This window comes from Pimephales promelas, chromosome 6 (genome assembly GCF_988280905.1).
Source record: "Pimephales promelas chromosome 6, fPimPro1.hap1.1, whole genome shotgun sequence".
In the NCBI taxonomy this organism is placed as follows: domain Eukaryota; kingdom Metazoa; phylum Chordata; class Actinopteri; order Cypriniformes; family Leuciscidae; genus Pimephales; species Pimephales promelas.
Window position 1 is genome coordinate 27360316 of NC_142774.1, and position 23289 is coordinate 27383604.

At 36.5% G+C, this 23289-nt stretch overlaps 1 protein-coding gene across 10 annotated transcripts in view; it reads left to right on the forward strand.

Annotated features, from left to right (window-relative positions):
• Positions 1 to 23289, forward strand: part of lrba (LPS-responsive vesicle trafficking, beach and anchor containing) — a 299224-nt gene that overhangs the window by 227304 nt on the left and 48631 nt on the right. For all 10 annotated transcript variants that reach the window (XM_089132308.1, XM_089132310.1, XM_089132311.1 and 7 more), the window contains 3 exons: positions 5568 to 5708; positions 7288 to 7407; positions 12845 to 12997. In XM_089132308.1, the coding sequence (XP_088988434.1) occupies positions 5568 to 5708; positions 7288 to 7407; positions 12845 to 12997 (414 nt within the window). The remainder of the gene's footprint in view (positions 1 to 5567; positions 5709 to 7287; positions 7408 to 12844; positions 12998 to 23289) is intronic.

The window sequence follows — 23289 nt, forward strand, 5'->3', positions numbered from 1 at the left end:
AAATGATTTCTGTAAATCCAGCGATCAAATGCTGTGTGGATCTCAGTTTTTAGCAAAAGGCACATGACTAGTGGTTGGTCTGTGTGTGCAATTCCACAAACCTGGAAGATCTTCTGAACTTACATAGTATACAAGCTGCAGTATATAAGCTGCAGGCCTTTTAGAAAAGAACATTTAAAGAATAAATAGTAGGGAGAATCAATGAATTATTAATCATTTACTGCAGTTGTGAGAATAACATGTAAGTACATGTTATTAATAAAAAAGGAACTCAGTAGTCATTTTATTTTGAGTATTTTCAAATGTACTATAATTACAGTTACTTAACTTTTGGGATCTGATTATGTAATCTAGATTACATGTAAAACGACACTTTACAAAAAAACGAAAAAAACGACAACAAAAAAACATACAAATACTTATGAGTTCACGTTGGAGTGGCAGACCTTTCACCCAACACATGGACAAATAAATATACAGAGAGACACACACATTTGTAGCCAGCACACAGCTTGGAGCATATCTTTTTATTTATTTATTAATTTGTTCTTTCCAATGGCATCTTCCCACTAGGTTAAAAGACAACAGACCTATAAACCATCCTACATCACCCTCGCCTTTGTTTCCCTCTTTCCCTCCCTCCCTCAAACTCTCTCTCTCGAGTTTTGACAGCCTTGCCTTTATGTTCAGTCAAGCTTTCAAGCCTTAGGGAGAAACGGAGGCCGAGCAAGATCAGCCCCCTCATCCGCCACCCCTCCCTCGATAGCGAACAACAGCAAATCTCAACAATCTTTATTACAACTGCTTTATTCATGCTGTTGACACAGGCAATATCAGTGTATGGCCAGTGGACCATGACATCACAGCCGCGCCTGTGAAGGCCATCTGAACCTTGTATAAGCTGTGCGTCTTTCCTCTTTTTGTCCTTAACCCCTCCCGCTCTCGCTTGTCGTCTGCGTATGCCACATCCCAACTCTGCTTTGATAGAAACAGGTCATGTGGGACCTTTTACGTAGCGGGGTGAAATTGCCATAGACGCTGTGTGACACGCACTCTCTTTCCTGCGGGCAGAGGAATGTGCTTCATGAATTTATGTTCCTTTTGTCTCATCGTTGTGACCCTCCTGGCTTTCTTATCATAAACTCTAACCTTTTCATGACATCTGGTACAGCTGGAGTTATCACTGCAGCCAGAAAGAGCAAAACTGACACAACTGAGTGAGCTGCTCATCTAATGGAATAGATTGTAAACGGCAACAAAAATATCACTCCCTTGTTCACTTAAAGTCGTGTGTGTTACGGAAACACTGTAAAAAATATTTTCATGATTTGTAATCACATTATTTCTTTTGTCAAATCAACTTAAACAATTTGTGTAGTTCAGGTAACATAATATTTAAAGTTGCTGATGATTAAATCAATCACCATAGATTGTCTTAACTCAATTTGAACTTAATTTTTTAAGGCAGCCAGGTTACTTCATTTTTTAAGTTAAACCAACAATATTTTTTAAAGTGTTGCGGGTTTTTTTTTTTTTTTTTTTTTTTTGGTTGTTTTTTTTTTACCCAACCTTATGTACATCCAAGTGAAATTTACTATCGTGAAGAAAAAAAAGGGAGGCTGGAGACTCGGGATGCATGAGAAAATAGGGTTCCATTTAATGCCGATGTGATAACAGACAACTTAAATAATTTGATTTCCATTGTTAAATTTTAAATGTATCTAATCCAGTATTTAATATAAAATATAAATTAAAAAATATATATATATAATTAAATATAAATGTATTTAATCCAGTATATTATGATGGGTAAAATCCTATCCTAGTGGAATAACAGAAAAAGAAAAAAAAGTATAATTTTATATTTGTACATTAACATAAATAACACCTGAATATATTGACCTGTTTCTATAGCCTCACAGTGGTGTAGCTAATGGCATATTGATTTGCATCACGGCATTTACACCCTTTCAACTGAGCTCTAGATACACATTCACACCTTCTCTAATACATCCCATATATTGAAACTTCCTAATTCTGATGCCAAAGTTTCATTTGTTTATTTATTCACACACTACACTCTAAAATTGCTGGGTTGTTTTAACCCAACTTTGGGTCAAATATGGACAAACCCAGCCATTTGAGTTAAAAATTTGGTCCCACTTTATATTAAGTGGCTTTAAGTACCATGTACTTACATTTAAATTAATAATTTGATACAATGGACTTATTGTGTACATACATGTTTTTACATTACTTATATTTTAAAAATACCAGCATGTAATTACAGCTGTAATTAAATTATGTAATTACATTTGTAATTACACAGTTGACCCATCCCTCACACCTTAACCTACCCTTAAACCGACCCATACCACACACACCTGTCCCTAACCTTACCCGTATCATACCTCAATAGCAGCAAAGGTGTTTTACAATACAATAGGACCACAATAATACATTCTTATTTTTTGATGTAAGTACTTAAAGCCACTTAATATAAAGTGGGACCAAAAATTTTAATTACATGTTTAACCCAACGTTTGGGTTTGTCTATATTTGACCCAAAGTTGGGTTAAAACAACCCAGCAATTTTTGAGTGTTTAAAAAAAACAGGATAGTGGATTGGTTAATCTAATATTATTGCATATTATGGCACTTTTAAATGCTGTTTCAGTGCAAAAAACATATATATTCATTGCTTAAAGTAATTCATTATCATTCTTTCTATTATATATTGGGATCTATTTGGAAATATCACAAAATTGACCTGGCTAGGTTACAAACTGTGGAAGTTTAAAAGAATGGTTTGTATACAGTACATTTTCATCATTACAGTAGTTATTTGTTACAAATACTTGTGAAATGTTATAACCATGGATATACCCAGGTAGTGCTATATATGGTGATATACCGATATAGGTGCTTACATCACAGTGGATGCAAATTTTGGGGATATTTTGTCCAATTTGTTTGTGCTTTTACCTGATTTGAATAAATCGTCTGCACATAAACAAAGCTATCAGTTCGCAATTCATGAATTCCCCTCGAAAGCCTGAATTTTGAACAGCCCGGTGAAGTCCGCATACTGATAGCTACTGGCAGTCTGTTCAGATTTGCAGTCTAATTAAAAACATTGGGGCAGCTCATTTATTTGAGCCGTCACTAGAGAAATATTCAGCGGTGCTGCCAGAGCGTATTAGGGTCGGTGGTGTGCGTTCACTCCATCACACTGCGCTGGGGTATGGGGATAACCCTGATGAACGACACTGTCATGAGACCCTATTGTACTGGAGAGCCTCCGACTGTAATTTACTGCCGTAAACAACACGAGGGGCTCGCACGAACGAACACACACTCATATACATGCACACACATTTTCACAGAAACACACTCTCACTCACGCACACTCTGAGCTATGACAGAGATGTTTTTTATCCCGCTCACCCTTTTCTTTCTTTAATGAGGGTCCTGTTATTACCGCAATCAATCAGTTAAATCGCGCAATGTTTAATTCAGTATGTGTTCTCACCGTAGTTGCCACAAGAGAGCAGACCGTGTGTCATTGTCAGCCTAGGGCTGCATTCCACTTTCACACACACACACACACACGGATTGCATTTGTGCCCGTGCCGCATGAGTCTATTACATTTCAGTGGCAATTATTACAAGCTTTAATGATTTACAATCAAATGTTGATTAAACCGTGCTCCTTTTTAAATCCCAATTCAATCCGAGACATAGTTTAATCACTATTATATTAGAATTAGTGGAATATAATTAACCTCTATTTTTAAATGAGACCCACAGCCCTTGGCCTTGTTGCAGAGTGGTAAATCTCACATAAATGCCAGCACACATGGACACTTATGCACAGTGGAGCATTAAAAGATACAACCGCAGGTTTCACGCCCATATTGTCCTTTGTGATCAATAGAAAAACAGCTGAGGGCCCTCATTATACAGCTATGATATGAGAAGGAGATTGAGATGGTCAATCTGTCCTGCCTACTCTCATTTCAGGAAGCTTCATCATTCTGTTACTATTGATCAAACTAAGGAATGAGAGACGGACAGTCATTTTCAAGAGTAATAAAGACTCAGCAGGGTAATAACAAAACATATAAATGAGCATTTAAATAATGGCCTGCTTCCATATGCTGGGTTTCTTCAGATCAATAATAAATTAAAGCAGCTAATCAATACTTTTGATACAACCCAATGCAGGGAATGCCACATATGAACTTCCTCATGAACTCCCTTACCTTACTCTGAAAATAACTTTTATTATTTGTACAAAACATTTTCAAGATTTGTAATCACAACATATTTTCTTTTGTCAAATCAACTTTAAAATAATTTATTTAGTTGAGATAACTTATTATTTTGAGTTTCTGATGGTTAAATTAATCTACTTCATTGTATTAACTCACTTTTTCCAGTTCAATCAACTTAAAATTTTAAGGCAACCCAGGTTACTTACTTTTTTTAAGTTAAACCAACAATATTTTTTATAGTGTAGTAATTACATTTTTTTTCTTTTGTCAAATCAACTTAAATAATTTATTTAGTTGAGATAACTTATTATTTTGAGTTTCTGATGGTTAAATTAATCTCCTTCATTGTATTAACTCACTTTTTCCAGTTCAATGAACTTAAATTTTTAAGGCAACCAAGTTATTTACTTTTTTACGTTAAACCATCAATATTTTTTTACAGTGTGCACTTACTTTAGCAAGGATGCATACAATTATGCAGATTTCTCAAACAATAGATATTTGATTCACTATCACTGTTTACACAAAATTTTAAGCAGTACATCCATATTCAACATTAAAAATAATAAGAAATGTTTCCCGAGAGCCAGATCAGCATATTAGAGTGATTTCCAAAGGATCGTGTGACACTGACGCAATTTTGCTTTGCCCTCAATGGAAGTGTAAATGGGCACAATTATTTTAGTCACACTTTATTTGAGGTTTCTGTTACAGTGCAATTATAGAGCTAAGTATAACTGAGTAATATTTATTAGCATAATGTACTTACTGTAGAGTTAGGATTAGGGTTTAGTTTGGATTAGTTGCTTGTAAAAAAAAAATCCTAATGTTTTTATTTTTCGGATGTATTTCAATCATCTTTTGTTTCATTGTTTTTTATGTGTTTGTTTTTTTGCATTTTATTATGTCAGGATTTTTTTTTTGCATTACATATGATCTAAGATTTAATTGTTCAAAATGACCGACCGAAGAAATAAATAAATACAATACAATAAATAAATAATTATGCATCATTTACTTTTAGTAATATAGTAAATATAGGCAGTGTGTAAAGCTTTCTATAGGTAATTATTCACAGCTTCACATAGATATTGATCTTTAAAATAACCTATTATTTAGTACTTTATTATTGATTAAACTTAACAGCTGCAGTAAATGAATTTACATAAATGATTGTCATTATTTAATTATTATTTTACCACCAACCCAACATCAATTTTCTCATTGTCTGTGGTACTTACAACTTACAGTATACTGCTGTTTCTTAAATGTTGTCTTTTCTCATTACAGCCCATTGGTGCACTCAACCCAAAGAGAGCTGCATTCTTCTCAGAACGCTTTGAATCATGGGAGGACGATCAGGTGCCCAAATTCCACTACGGCACACACTATTCCACCTCCAGCTTTACTCAGATGTGGCTACTCAGGACTGTAAGTTGTGAACACACACACACTTATGGGCTTTCCATAGACATAATGTCTTTTATACTGTACAAACTATCCCCTTACACTAACCCTATTCGTAAACCTACCATCACAGCATTTTTAGTGTCACACAGTCACATGCAGATATCAAGCACAACAGTTTTTTTTCCAAATAACACCAAACCGCACAAAACAAAACGCTCCAGTACCAGTTTTTAAATCTTTTTTATAGCATCAGAAAGAAAAGCCTGTCAGTGCATTATTTAACGTTTATTTTTTTTTTTTCATAATCTGTGTAGGACGAATAAATAGGACATGAACATAATGGTCCAAATGATTTGCCATGTTTAAAGGGTTTTAAAACAGACAGCGACTCTGTGCTCTTCATGCTGCTGTAAAATACTAAACATTCATCATGTGATCGGTTGTGAAACACATTGCAACTAATTGTTGTTTATAATTGGGCATGTGTGTGTGCTCAGTCAGGTTGATTTATTGTTATATTGAAATGTAGGCCTTATCTGCATACTAACAAACTCAGAACACATCGCTCATCTTCCCTTCATCCCTTTTTGTTCTAATATCTGCAAAGAACAAAGACATGACACTCTGTAGAAAAAAAATACTTCACGGTTTATTACAATATTTTGAGCAAGCATAGTTTCGTACAATAAAAGCAGTTCTATATTAGTTTTACAGTAATGAAGTCTCATAATGTTCTAAAGCCTTTTGTACAGTGCCTGTTACTCTTCATTTAAATGATGCCTGTGTTTTATTTTTAATGTATAGTCTATTCACATATTCCTTATACATTCTGCACACAAAGCGAGAGGGCTAGAGGTCACCAACCCATTTCTGGCCATCTCTGTAATTGTTACAGTTTTTCACTTTCATTGCCATTCCCTGTTGGCCCATTGTATTGATCCCATCTCATTATTATCAGGCTTATCCCAAATCCACTTCACCAAACACCCTAATTCATGTACCATAGCACAAATCAGCAAGCTCGTGATATCGAGGCTCTTGACAGAGAAAAGGAGGGCGTTAAATTCAGTCAAGCACCCAAAAGCGTCTGCGTAATTAGGATATTTTTCTTTCATGGTGTAGCCAACCGGGGTGCTATTCACTCTAATTGCGTCCTTCTCATCGGGGAGGTTTTGTTTCAAAAGAACCACCTATTGATTCTGCACAAACAAGATTAAGCATGATTAGAAAAGAACAAATAATGCTCTTGTAATGCTCTTTACTGTCTGCCCGGGGTTAATAACAGGTTTCTTTAGCATTCAGGTCCTTTTTTTTGGAGAGGAGGATGTCATTTAGTGCACACAAATTAGGATCATATTGTATAGGGCTTTGTTATGAACAGCAGGAATCTATGCTAAATGGCATATACTGACTGGGTTTGCACAGTGAAAAATGTTCAAATTGGAGACTAAATATTGATCAAAGTAGACTCGTAGTTATTAAATACATGATCTTTGTTCAGTGGAATTTGCCCTCTAGTTGTTTTAGGTCCTAACATGAGTTTTTTTAGTATTCATGTGTGTGGAATTTAAGATTTTTTTTTCTTCTCTCTTATTCTCAGGAGCCTTTCACAACATTCTTCCTGAATTTCCAAGGTGGGAAATTTGACCATGCAGATCGCACGTTCTCCTCAGTGTCCAGAGCCTGGAGAAACTGCCAGAGGGACACATCTGACGTGAAGGTACGTCCTTGTATGTGCATGTCGATGGATGAATTGTCATATTACCATAGAAATGCTTCATATTTTTTTACTTTAAATGTAATTTTATTGTTAAAGGGTTAGTTCACCCAAAAATGAAAATTAAGTCATTAATTACTCACCCCCATGCTGTACCAATCCCATTCTGTGTCTTCGGAACACAAATGAAGATATTTTTGATTAAATTTGAGAGCTGTATCATTACCACATAGACTGCCTAAGGGACTGGCTCTTGTCGGCCCAGAAAGTCAATGAAGAAAATGTTTGAATATTCCATGTGACTACAGTGGCTCAACTATAAGTTTATCAAGCGACGAGAATTACTTTTTGTGCGAAAAAACAAACAAAAATAACGACTTTATTCGACTATTCCTTTTCTTCCTTGTTGGCCTGAAACGAGACTTCAATGCGATTTCCACCGCGCATGCGCGAGAACTGAACTGAAGTCGTTGAAGGAGATCGCAATTCTCGCGCATGCGTCGTGGAAATCGTATTGAAGTCTCGTTTCAGGCCAACAAGGAAGAAAAGGAATAGTCGAATAAAGTCGTTATTTTTGTTTGTTTTTTCGCACAAAAAGTTGAGCCACTGTAGTCACATGGAATATTTAAACATTTTCTTCATTGACTTTCTGGGCCGTCAAGAGCCAGTCCCTTAGGTCTATGTGGTAGTTATACAGCTAGGGTTGGTACAGCATGGGGGTGAGCAATTAATGACTTAATTTTCATTTTTGGGTGAACTAACCCTTTAACTAATCCATATTTATACACATGCACAGAGCTGTGCTTATTTCTTCTCAGCCGATCCCTGGCCTGGATTTGGTTTTCGTCTTCCACTGATATTTTGTTTTTCACAAATGTGGAGACTATTACATGATTAGACGTTTCTCTAGTGAGTTGACTTCCTCTTGGTAACCGGAGCTTGCTGGGACTTGGTGTGAGGGCAGTCGTCATGGAGACACCGCGGCTCTCTGCCCGGCTGCCCCCATCACCTCTCCATAAAAACTGGCCCTAGCACATGTACGGTCACAAGCAATCCTTGTCATGCTACCATGAAAGCGTCAAGGGTCCTTGATCAAAGCTTTAAACTAATCTTGAATTCGAACTTCCCCCCTTTCCTCCCTTACACTCTCCCTTGCGAAACCCTTCATAACACTTTAACCCTCAGCTGAACCTTTTGTCGTTCGGCCCCAAACCAAAGTCAGACAGCAATCCCAACTGTGCTCTGTAGCCCCTCAGAGGACCTCAAAGTGCTCTGCATTGACTTCAGCAAATGTCCAGACCTCTTGAAATATTCATTGCCGGTACAACAGACAGCCATTTTGTTGGCACGCTCGTTGCATGCTGGCCTTTTTTTTTCCGGCGGCTGATTGCACCCATTTGATAAAAAGACATGTGGCTCACATTACATGGTCACACTTGATATCGAAAGCTTACTCAAAACCCAGTTTGGTTTCTACGTAAGGTTGTCGCTGTGGATCAGCGTAACAGGATTGGCAGTCATAAAAACTGAGCTAAGGACTTGACTAAGAACCTCGAAATCACCACTAGTTTATTTGACTTTGAAGCTGTGGAACATTTCAAACATGCTTTACTTTGCTCAATCTTGCAAAAAAAAAGGTCTGATAAGTGCAAATGTGAAGCAAAGGGCCTTTTAATTGAATAATGTATCAATTTGCCATGCTGTTATCCCTTTTTCTTAAAAAAAGCACAGCAGTCCCCCAGTTTAGAAACACCCCCTCATTCTGCTAAGGGGTGAAAAGCCTTTAGCAGTTTTTGTGTCCAGGCTAAAGAGAGCTATAATGGCGTAAAGCCACGATCCTGTCTGTCTCTAGCTAGGCAAACTCTGGCCTGACCTATAACCTCCATCCCTTGACCCCCGTGCACTAGGCTGAAAGCAATGCGGACACTGAAAGTTTCTCTTTGGGGGAATCAGAGAGGACCTAAGAGGGGGCCCAGGGGCACCCTTCTCTATTGACCCACAGCAGGACAGGATTTTGGATCACAGGTTTTGCCCTCTGACCAGTTCTGCTCAAGGGCCATTGCACATAATAGCACCTCCCGTACCCCTGATCACTCTCTCTCTCCCCCACCACTGGTTAAGTGGCGTTGGGTCTTTTTGTGCAGCCAGTAAAGACGCCAAATTTACGCCAGACTCCATACATGAACCTTAGAGCGCCTGGTGCCATTGTAAAATTGTGACCTTTTTGTTTTAAAGACTTCGGTTTTTAAAGAGAGGACCAAAAAGAAGCAAGGCAGGAGGCTAGTTTTGAACATCCACCATTTGTTTGCTCAGCTAATTGGCCACTAGGAATGCACCGAGGAGCTGTGTTGTAGATACATAGCATTCAAATTGAGGGTCTCTGTCGGTATTATGTATAGTTATGGAAGTAAAATAATAACAAATGTTTTTGAAACAAAAAAGCACTACATGAAAAAATATGCATTGCGATTGCATTCACCCTCCTTGCATTTTAAGGCATTGTAGTTTTAGACCTTGCATTTTTATGGGATTCAACATGGTTGCGTATTTAAAGTCCCTGTGAAATCAAAATTGAACCTATTTACTTTGTTAGCGCATATTACTAGTCTTGTGGTGAACAATTAATCCGTGCAAGTGAATATATATTAAAAAAATGTTTTACCTTCGTAATCTTTAATCAAAATCTGAAAAGTTACTTCCGGTCTGGAACGGTTTCTTTTTCTGATGACGTAGGTTTCACAGTTTGGGTGGGGAAACGCTTAACCACTCCCCTCAAACCATTAGTTTGCTATGAGCGAGAGATGGAGAGGAGGAGCACTAGAGTAAAACCCTGCCCTCTGTTCAATATTCCGTTTCACTTGGAAATACGTCACAGCACTGGAGAAAAATCGTTTGCAACTTCCGGTTCACGGGGACTTTAAGCTGTGAATAGTTCAATAATCCATATTCACCTTTCAGATTTCACTTCCAAAATGTTCATTCTGTTTAAAAATACAACCTATAATGTTCGACAGCCAATTTTCGGTCCATTTTATTTCGCCATAACAAATTCAGTGGTTCGAATTCGACAACATTTGACATCCGAGAATGGCAGGAATATCAGTCGATTGCCGATTGATAATCTCCATAGCTGTTAGTCGGCCTCACCAGCAGGAGGTGCAAGGGGCTGTTGACGAAGAAAAATATAGAGCAACGGGTGAGAGACTCATTCATTCATAAAAATGGATTTACAGAAATGTGTGATGATTATCAGGGCCAGTGTATGGAAAAGCTGATAAAGACACAAAAGCTGTGTTTACATTTGAAGTCTTCGCTGTTACTTTTGTCCGTCATCTTTATTTACTTTTAAAACCTACTTTTTCAAACTTGTCCTTGATCGTTTGTCCGATTTTCACCAAAATCGAATCAAATCATCTCCAGACAGCGTCGACAAAATGTTATGGATTTTTGTGTCGATAGACGAAACCGTTTTCGTGTACTGCAGCAGCAAAGTTGAGGCATGATGCCAAAATGACTATTCAGGCTGTATCTCTGCAATGCATTGACACATTTACACTCAACTTTGTATTTCTATGTAACTTTGTAGTCACCTAACTCTGCACCACCTATTGGTCGAAAGTGACAAATCATTAAATCATATTATTAGTGACTGTATATCTATATATATATATATATATATATATATATATCTATATATATATATATATATATCATTTTTGCCTAAAATAATCTTACAATGTCTTTAATTTCTCATTGTTGCAGTTGTTCTGACACTCCCAGACATGTTGGCGTTGTCATGTTGGTTTGTTGTCTTATTTGCATTCGGGCCCGATAATGGCTGCTTGCAGCTATATTTTAATTTGTTCTTATAAGAATGTTTAAATTTAGGCCTAACATGTTATTTTTCTAAATTTAAACTTTAAATATGTGGTTATACTAACTTTTGCATGGACCCATCATAGAGAACAGTAGATTCGGTATAGGTTCAGATACCAGTGTGTGATACAGAGAGTCTGATAGACTGTCAGTTAGATGGTTCTCCCAGGGGACTTGTGTTTCTGCAGAGTAAGAGCTTGTTTATCTTCCTACTACTAACTTAACACTTCCAGCTCGAGTGTGTATATGTGAGTGCGTATATGAATGTGTATAAGGTATAATAAAATTCAGAGAGACAGACGAATAGAAGAGTGGAATGAAATAGAAATTCAGGGTGATACCAAGTACCCAAGTTAACCATTTTAATTTGAATTATGAATTATTATGAATTATTTTTGCCATTGTGTAAATAATCATAATATAATAAAGTGTAAGTGCATGAGCTTGACCAGAGCTCATTTCGACAAGTCACATATATACTTCTATGTAAAGTATAGAAAACCTTGCGATTTCATGATTTCACTAACTTTCATCACCACTTTTTAAAACAATATGACGCCCAATCGTGTCATAAAGGAAGAAAGAGGTTTAGTGACATTTACCATGCTTTGACTGCAGTGTACCTCTGCACTGCTGTTTTGATGTTCTTTATTAGGATGACATGCTGTTGCCCTTTCTGTGAAGATTTTAAAATATAAAACTGGAGTAGTTCCAACCGGATCATTCATTTAGAGTGGCAGCGTGGCACAGATTAAAGGCTAAAGATTCAAAGAAAGAATAACTGATTCCCGCTGTCCTGATTCCCGTTTAATGAGCTGTTATATTGTATAGCTATCTAGTTTGTTTTGAAATACTTGAAATTGGATACATCTGTTAGGCAGTAAACAACATTTCTTTCCTGTTCTTTCTTACTTTTTAGTTTGGAATGAATTATTAAATGAAATATAATGAATACATTTTTGAAGTGTTGAATCAGTGGAAATGTAGCTAATTTAGGGATGTCAAAATCATTGCGTTAATTATTAAATACTTTATACATATGATTTCAGAAAACCCAAACATGCTAAATGATTGACAGACAGAGACTATTCTGAATTTGGGCCATCCTCTGACACTTTTTTTTTCTAATTTAACCACAGAGACATAAAGACAGATACATATACAGTATATATATATATATATATATATATATATACTTAAACTTAACTTGTTTTATATATATATATATATATATACGTATATATATATATATATATATATATATATATATATATATATATATATATATATATATTGTGTATAACTTTAACTTACTTTAACTTAAATTTTAGTTATATTTGTATACATATTTACACATTTTATTTTTATTTTTTGTTATTCTTTATTTAAAAAGTAGCTAAATTTAATCTACTGTACCAAAACTTTTTAGAATAATTAAGATATAAATTTAGAGAAAAATTTAAATCAATTGCCAGCCCCAATCTAATTATTTCGTAATTTAATAATGTAAAATGAGTCGTTAAAAATACTTTTTTTTCTTCTTTTTTTTCTCTCTCTCTCATAGGAATTGATCCCTGAGTTCTATTACCTCCCAGAGATGTTTGTCAACTCCAATAATTACAATCTGGGAGTGATGGATGATGGGACGGTGGTGTCAGATGTGGAGCTGCCGCCTTGGGCCAAGAGTCCGGAGGATTTCGTACGCATCAACCGACTCGTACGTTCACTCTTTGTGTCTCCATCTCTTTTCTTTCTCTCTGTCTCTCTCCATCTTTCTTTATCTCCCTTATTAAATTGGGGTTAAAGTGATGATTGCAAGTTGCTATGGCCGGAGTGTGTGTGTGTGTGTGTGCACGGTAACGCTGTGACCTGTTTTATGCTGATAATTACAACTCTGATATCAATCTGACTCTCCCATTAATCATCTCTTTCTGTGTGTGTCTCTCTCTCTCTCACACACACACGCACGCACACAAACACAACCACAAACCCCTCATCTAATGTCACTGTTCTGTCATGCACATAGATGTTCACACACTTTCACTAAGTCCTTGTGTCGAGTTGCACAGACTTTAGTTGTTTGATCATTATCAGGTGAAGTGCTGGTTGCTCTTTGATGTGTGTATGTGCTATAGGACATTAGTAGTCACAGGCGTACTGATTGCACTGTTTTGAGCAGCACCAATGATGCATTAATTTGCTTTAAATCACAGACTTAGATAGTATGCCATTGCTACTGTGCAGTCAGTGTGTCAAGTGTTCTGACACAATCTAAACTAACTGCATGGGCAGCTTGTAACCTGTAACAAGTGCAGATTAATGGTGACATGAGATCCTTTATTGTCAAAGCTCTTACAGTATATCTTCAGGACAAGCTGTCATCCTCAGCAGTATCTGCTCTGGTTTATTTTACTGTCTTGTTATTGTGTTGCTTTTGCTTTCACTATGTTAGCAAATCAGGCCATGTACACAGTGAAAAGTTTTAGGAGTGACAGCTACATTTAAATATGGGTGTGACTCTGAAGAAGACCTTTCGATGCCAATATTCTCAATATTATTATTATTATCCTCATTTAAATTTCAGGGAAATAAATATCAGCAGGGATGTTATTGACAGTTTTCTATTCATCATATAATCCTGGAAATCACGCTTTCCTCAAAAATGTTGAGGCACAGCTGTTTTTAACATCATAATATGTTCATGACCAAGACTCTGAAGAAGATTGGAGAAATGTTGCTGGATATTCAGCTTTGCCATCATATGAATGCATTATATTTGACAGTATATTCAAATAAAAAGGTTAGTTAAAAAAACTAAATAGCATCTGGATTATCTATCCTGAATGGTCAGCTACTGTACTACCACAGCTAGCCAGCACTGATCCCACCCTACTTTTAACTATTCTGACTATTCTATCAAATAGATCTCAATCCCCATTGACTACCATAGTAGGGATACTATGGTAGTCAATGGGGAATGAGATCTGTTTGATTAAAACATTCTTCCAAATATCTTCTTTTGTGTTCAGCAGAACAAATAAACACATAGAGGGTTTTGCACTTTCATTTTTGGGTGAACCCTTTAACTCACAGTGCTGTACACTGACCATTATAACATTACATGAACTTGACAAGCAAAGTTCATTATTAGTGTTACAGATACACTTAAAGGGTTAGTTTACCGAAAAATGACAATACTGAGATCAGAATGTTGATCTAAACCCATGAATTAAGATATTTTCATAATTATCTTATATTTTTTTTTGTCCATCCATTGAAAGTCATGTGACTTGTTTCATGGTGATAATTACAACACTGATATTAAGTCTGACGCTTTCATTCAGTTCTTTTTGTCACACACACACACACACACACACACACACACACTTTAGGTTCCTGTAGACATGATTATTTTTACACTGTACATTCCATCCCTTCATACTAACCTCACCCCTAAACATACCCAATCACAGAAACCTTTTTTGCATTTTTATATTTTCAAATAAGCATCATTTAATATGTTTATTAATCCATTTCCCTCATGGAGACCGCTGGCTTGGTCAAGTGATGTCAAATTTTATTATTTGTGTGGGGACATTTGGTCCTCACAATGTAAGTTAAGCATACACAATGTAACTGTTCTGACTTGCACACAGACATGCACACTCTGTGTGTAGGGTTGCACAAACTTTAGCTGTTTGATCACTATCAGATGCTATTTGATGTGTGAATGTGCTATAGGAAAATATATGTACTGTTGTGACTGTGAGCAACACCCCTACTGTATTGATTGGCCTTATATCACAGACTCTGCCTGCCAACTAAGTGCATGGCATAGGTTTTATCCTCTTTTCCAGTAACTAGATTTTTTTTAGTTGATCTTTTCACAATCCAACAAAATGCTCTGATCTCTTACCGCTCTCTGTCAGCAGTTATTTACATCCCAGAAACCTCTCATTAACATGATCATCTCAATCTCTCTCTCTCTCTCTCGTATGTGTATGTGTGTGCGTGTGTGTGTGAGAGTGTGTGTAAAGTGGGCATGAGCACCGCTGATGACTTATAGCTGGCATTAGGGGATGTCAGCTGTTCTACTCTGCTACAATGGGCTACATTTGTAATGAGGGTGCATACTCAGTCAGAGACAGACACATGCAGAAGAGAGCTAATGGCCTGCTACACTCTTTAGCTCATCTGTCACTAATGGCCAGAAAACAGCATGGTGCACACACTTGGTCATTTATGTTGTATAGATGATTAACAGCTAATTAAACTGCAATCTGCACCAGTCACGCTAAATGCATGCTTGCAGAAATAACTGCACTCACCATTGGTACATACTGTTTTTGTGAGCGCCCATGGATGCTCAAAACAGCTAAATAATTTCCTCAACAAAATGGAAAATAATCTGTTTGCTCAAACAAACAAAAGAAACACAACTGTTTGCGCCAATTTATTTTTAGTTATAACAACTTTGAATGAAATTACTTTCGACCAACAAACTATTAGAGGAATTTAATAATTTCTTAATTTCATTCAGTGAAAATCCACTGCTAGAACATGCTAATTAACTCATTTTGCATGTAAGTTTAATGATCAAGTTTATTTGTCCCTGGCATTAGTTCAGTCATTGCTTATGGTCAATGTAGTTTACATTCATACTCTTCAGCACAATGGTAACCACACAACTTCAATATAGTAGAAACTCATTTAAATGTTAAACATAACATCATTAAACACTAACAGGTCTTTCCTTCCATAAAAAAACTGTGAAATAACGCTTAATTTCAACATTTATTCTCCATATCTACTCCTATGCAAAGCATGCTGGGAACTAGGAATCCACTGCCCAATTTCAAGACAATTTTATTAATTTACTACAACTTTTTTGTTGTTTTAAATCAATGCAGAGATTTGAGTTTACATTACACACAATATTAAGTTAATCTAATGATCAACATTAGTACTTCGACAGAACTCAACAAAATAATGTTTGCAACTTAAAGGATTTTTCTCCATATAATGCACTTTACTGGTAACCAAACAGTTTCAGTGCAAACTGCAAACTGTTCAAAGGGCTTTAAACGATTCCCGAAGATGAATAAGGGTCTTAACAAGAGAAATGATCACTCATTAAAAAAAAAAAAAAAAAAAGTTTAAGTTTTATGAGTTTTATGGTCGCCTTGCTCTTTTCTGTGATGCACGTTCGTGACTCTCCTGTTCGAACTTGTTTATTAAAATGACCGAATCTTTTTTTTGTGTCATTTGGTTCATTCAACGAACGAAATAAATGAATTGACTTGTTCAATTGTTCATTTTGATGACTTCACCAGAGGTGAAGTATCCCTTTAAGAGTTCCCTAGAATAACTTTTCAGATAACTGATCTAGTCTTAATATGCTTCAACCTAAAATTACCCCAGAAATATGTCCCTAATGTTTCAGTTTCCTAACAATTCTGCTTTCTTATTGGTTCCATTATTGATTCGGAATCAGAAGCAAATATATATTTGTATTGCATGCATTGTCCTCAGCTGTGTTTTGCCAGCTTTTAATTATGATATCAGAATGGACCAGATATAAATATTATAAATACATATAATTCATTAATTTGAAAAGCTTTTTAATTACTTTTCACATATGTTTAGAGGTACCATAATTGCAATCCACTAACTAGCCCTTACTATATATTCAATAAAAAATATCAGATAAATCAGAATATCATATTTGGTAATCACAAATACCAAATACACAGCAAAAAATTTGAATCTTTCATTAATTCCTTCATTTATTCAACTGGCTTATTTTATGTCATTAGCTTATCCATTGGTCATAAGAGTCATTTGATCTGGAATCAGACTACAGTGGTTGTGCTATGTGGTTTTGATTCGCTAAAAATCTTTAGGTCAAAATATTACATTTATTCTAGAATTGTTCTTCAGAGGTCATACTATATATTTCATGCTGTAGATTCAGTAGTGCTGTTATGCTACTAATGGGCAGTCATTTCCAGGAGCAGGTCACCATGTAAACATCACTACTCACTTTAACTTAGTAACCCCATGTTGTTGGACACCTTTGCTCACAGATTTAATTCATTATGGCTGGTTGCTAATACTGTAGCTTTTAAAATTACATCACCATCTGAAAACTATTTTCTACTTTTGCGGGATGCTGAATCCATGTCATGTGATGTCAGTAGTTAGATACAAGATTACAGTACCATATTGACCATCAAAAAAACTGAGTGCACCTTTAAAGCTGTAATGTGTAATTTCTGAAGCACCAAATGGAAATATAATGAAATATAATTAAAAATAAAGTGTTTTTAAGCAAGTTTCCCAAATATTGTGTTTCCCCTACTCTCTCAATCTGTCATTTTCCTGGGTCATGTTAGGTTAAACGGTGCTCACACTGGGCAGGATTCACGATTATTGTAAATACATAAGTTTAAGGATGTGTGTTGGATTAAATGTGTATTTTAAACAGACCCCTGCTGAAATAAAAATACTTCCCTCTCTTCTCATAGTCTTCCCTCCCTTTCTGATGTCACGCGACACTCACATCAGCAGCGATTGTTGTTTTTACCACAGGGTCGAGGGAGAGGTTAAGAACTTGATCCCACCCGCTAGATAACAAGTCAGCTCTGGCCACTGTCATGCTAAAGAACATTCCACAATACATGACTAATCCTTCATCACATATTCACCCTGATATAACCGCAGCACTGGCAGGTGATTGTAGACTTAATTGTGCATTGACCTTGGACCAGTTTGCTCTCCATAAACCTCAAAAAGATCCTCAAGAATTATAAGGGAGATGTTTTCAGCCTAGAGGACAACTGTGGTTAGTGATGCTAACTTGCTTATCATGTGTTGACATTGAGGTTGATGTACTGTAAGTGGCAGTAGGGTGAGAAAGGTGTTAATATTAGTGTTATATTGGATTTAACTGTAGCATAAATTGCCTGTAAATTAGCAATGGCATCAGTTAATTTACAGGCATCGTCATTTACTGGAAAAGTACAATGGTCTTATTGCTGTACAAATTGCATAAACTACATGTAGTATACCCTTTGACTACACTCATTTCACAGCTGGTAACCACTTCAAGGGTTTAGACTAAAAATGACTTGAGACCGTTAAAAACATTTAGTTGCCAAATGACTTTTGATAGTTGGCAAATTACAGAATCGACTAATAGATGTATTTAAGAAGCATGTCATTCATATTCATGTTTTATCACAAACCATTGTGGGAAAACTGTCATTTTAAAACTACATGAAATGCGTAATTTTAAAGCTACATGCGGTGAAATTGTCTGACTACCAACTGAATATTACGTTCTAGCCCCTCCCATTTCGCGGGCGTTTTAACTCCTACGGTGGCCATTTTATTTCAAATCTGCAAGCAGTCACGAGTAATCTCTCCCTCACATTCGTCACGGTGCCATTGAGTGTAAAAGGCAAAGCTTGAATTTCCTGGTATGTCCTTCTTTGGCTAATGTATATTCAAGATGGATGCGCAACATGGCTTCCGCCATTCGAGCGGCTCACTCGTATGTATTCTAAATGGCACGCTTACAAGAATACTTGATTAGTTGGTAGAAGTAATTACACATTAATGAGCATATATAATTTTGAAAGAATAGAGTGTTTTTTGCTAAGAATCAACTTAAAAAATTACACAGTGTAGCTTTAAAGGGTTAGTTCACCCAAAAATGAAAATTCTGTCAGTATTTACTCACCCTCATGTTGTTCCAACCCCGTAAGACCTTCGTTCATCTTCGGAACACAAATTAAGCTATTTAAGATATTAAGATTGCTCCTGCATTCAGTCCATAGGCTTCTTGAGGGACTGGCTCTTGCTGTCCCCGAAAAGTCATTAAAGACATCGTTAAAATAGTCCAAGTGACTACAGGGGCTCAATCTTAAGTTTATCAAACGACGAGAACACTTTTGTGCGCAAAAAAACAACAAAAATAACGACTTTATTTCAACTATTCGTTTATTTCTCCCTCTGCGCGAGTCAGGTTACTAGTTTAATAGCGCAAGCTTCTGTTATTGTACGCCACACGCATCACACACACATGACCAGCGTCGGCCAATAGTGAGCCTACGTGTGACGTAGTTCTACGCAATCACACTACGTTAACTGACTACTGGCGCATGGAGAAGGAAGTGAATAGTTGAAATAAAGTCGTTATTTTTGTTGTTTTTTTGCGCACAAAAGTGTTCTCGTCATTTGATAAACTTAAGATTGAGCCTCTGTAGTCACTTGGACTATTTTAACGATGTCTTTAATGACTTTTCGGGGACAGCAAGAGCCAGTCCCTCAAGAAGCCTATGGACTGTATGCAGGAGCGATCTTAATATCTTAAATATCTTAATTTGTGTTGCGAAGATGAACGAAGGTCTTACGGGGTTGGAACAACATGAGGGTGAGTAAATACTGACAGAATTTTCATTTTTGGGTGAACTCACCCTTTAAGCTTCACCGTCATTAAAAGATCATCTAGTATGACAAGTAGTTGCCATATAGAATGTAGTGTACAACTACAACTGCAAAAACACAGGGAGCAAATATGCACTTCAGTTATAGAGGGTTTTTAACCCTCCACGCCACCAGACTCGAGTCATATTATACTGAGGACACAAATGCAGATGACAGTTGATCATCCACTGAGAGCATGTGCACGCATCAGATAGAAATGTCCTTATGATCTGAAGAGTGGCACAGTGACAGAATCACAGAGCTTGTAGATGCAAGCATGTTTGCTTTCACAAATGTCAAATTGGCTGAGTGATGAAAAGAATTTGATATGCACCAAAATCAGGACATGATGCTGTGGTACAACGAGGTCTACTCTTAGTTACAACTTAATATTTATTTAATCTTACTTGATATGAAAATGCTGGTTGTATGGCATGTAGAGTTGCTTTCTGTTAGAATGTCCACATCGGTCACAAATGAGTTTCTCTTACAGTTATGAGACTGCCAGTGTTGGCTCAATAAGTTTTGGAACAGAGGTACTGTGTCACATAGTCAAGTATTTGTGTTTGCTGCTAACTATTTGGATGGCAATATATGTAGTATTCTGCTGGAACATTTGAGAAATGAACAGTCAAGTGTTAGACTATGGTGAAGTCTACACTATAAAAATTATTTTTGCTACTTGCTGTTTCTTTGTAATTATTTGTTAAATTTAAAAGCAATTTCTGAGTTAAAATTCTTTAAAAGTAAGTCCTACACCAATTTTTTATTTTTATTTTTGTGCATGCCAGCTGGGACCAATAACTGATTCGGCATTAAATCAAGCTCACACTTTGCTGAGAGACAAGTGTCATTTTAAGTTGAGCAAAAACATGCACAAGACCGACATACACTCGTGAATGCCCCGTTCTGAAGTTTGTCATATTTATATGATGACAGCTTTTTGCACTTACTAAAGTGTGCTGGGATTTTGGGTGAGTCCATTAAGTGTTGTTTCCTTGTGTGGGAACTGAAGGTCAAAATAATATTCTAATGGTGAGATCACATGACCATCTTTGAGTTGAGCTTGAGGTTTGTTACTGCCTTTGATTTAAGTTTCATCACAAGACCCGAACACGTGTAGCAGCAGACATTATCTAAACCGAGAGGATGAGTCTGTGTCATGTCTTATGGCGAACTTCGTCACAAAACTCCTTTTTCCCACAGCCTGTTTGCAGGCTGCATGTCTCCATATGAAGACCACAGACGTCTGCCATGTCAGAGGTCATCAGTGTTTGCATTCTCCTCTCATCTCCTCGCACATTCTTTTCTGTTCAAACGCATCTATAGCCATGTCTTAATGCGTCTCAGCTCACGCTGTCATCGCTAGTGCTGATGTGGCTACTGTACCTTAACTGTCAGTACTAACAGGCTGGGAAAGTGATGTCACCAACCAGATGTGGGCATTTTTTTTTCCACATTGCTGTTTGATATTTCCCACCAACTACCAATCACAGTTGTAAACAACCAAGCTTGGATTGGCTTTCACATGATGTGTTGTGGCAGTTTCATCAGTGTATTATATTTTGTTAATATTTAAAATTTAATTTATTTATGAAATGAAATTTTAATTTATTTGGGTTGTTTTTGTAAAACAATGTTTTTTTGTATATATTTGTATATATACTGTATAAAACAATGTTTTATACAGTATATATATATATATATATATATATAGTATATTCTAATTAGTTTGTAGAGCTCTGTGTTCCATTTTGTTAACTAGTTAGAATGTACTATATATATATATATATATATATATATATATATATATATAAATATAAATACTAACAGGAAATTAGTCTGAACTATCAATATAAAAATAAATGAAATCAATATTTTAAAAAAAACCCTAAGAAATGAGAAAAGAACATAATTTGGTTGATGAATATTAGAGTAAAACTAAAGTAAAACTGAAAATATACAAATAAAAGCTAATTCAAAATATTAATAAAAACAATAATATAATATAAATACTACTAAAGTAACACTGACAGAGACCCCAAATCCACTTGATCACAAGTATGACACTAGACAAACTATGCTTTTTACTGTGTACAGTTTAAATCAAGGTGTGTGCCAATGACTACTTTCTTACTAATCGGTTTTGCCCTCCGCTTCACACTATGTTTGTTTCCTTTACCATTTCAGCTTCTGATAGTGGAATAGAGTGCATGTGTCTGCACAGTATCTGCTTGTGTTGTCATGATGATTCCTCCTCATGTGTGACGTAATGTAGGGAGTAGAGCGAAGCCTGTGAAATACTGCGATCCACTGCAGCTGACACACTCAGAGACTCCAGAAAGTTTCTCTCTTCCCCTGTTTGAAAGACCAGCCTGCACGTTTGTTTGTTTGTTGTTGTGGGATAGGAAGAAATGCACCTTAGCCTTGGATTTCTCCTTCACAGTCATTCACATGCCCTGTGAATAAATGGAGAAATTAATTTTCAGCATGGGTGCAACTCATTGGCCTCTCTCTCACACATACACACACAATCACTCTCACCCCGTCTGCATTTCAAACCAGCCCCGACAAGGACGACAAGTTTAGGGCATCCATCATGGAAATCACTGACCCTAGATATCAACATTCACACCAACAGCAGAGCATCTTAATTTACTGCGGCTTCGTATGACTCTGTCCTGTTAAACTTCTGGGGATTCTCAGGGTCACCTTACTTGTACCCCAGCCGTAATAGGCAGAGAATGATATACTCCTGTATGACATTGGCCTGGGCTTTTCTTGGGTTAATAATGCATTCCACTGGAAACTGGAAAGGTCATTAAAGTGTACAGTCTCTATTCATGATTGAAAGTGGAAGCGAAATTGTTAAATATTTTTACCAGCAATTTGATCCCAAACAAAATCTATTTTAAACTGAATTATTAGGATTATGGCCATGAGACAGTGAATAATTAGTCCTTAAAAAAGTGCACTTTCTGATCTTATAATGTGTGTATGTATGTGTGTGTGTATATATATATATATATATATATATATATACACACACTAAAAAAAAGTGTTCTTCGGTTCTTCGGGGGTTCTTTGCAGTGGTCAGGGTTTGACATTAACACCTGCCAACCCGCGGGTGGATTTCACGCGTGGTGGGTAACATAGACACTCCCACTAGCCACTTTGGCGTGTTGAAAAATTGTAGTCTTGTCAAAATACATTTGACATAACAAACATATTGCTAATCTATCACTATGACACTACATCTCCCATGAGTAGCTGCACACAGTCTTGCTCTTTGGTCCGTTCGTGAATCCTCTTGAACGACATTAGACACGCGGTCGTGGAGATTACACTCGCGGACTGGCCGTCGGACTGAGGGCTGTTTTAGTCTGCCCTTAATTACCCTTAATAATGCCCTTATGATATAGCGATCTTTTTTAATAGCAGTAGAATCCAGAACATAGGCGCGTCTCACGCTCTCCTGCAGTGCCGCTGTAAATATGATATCGCGCAACATGATATCCA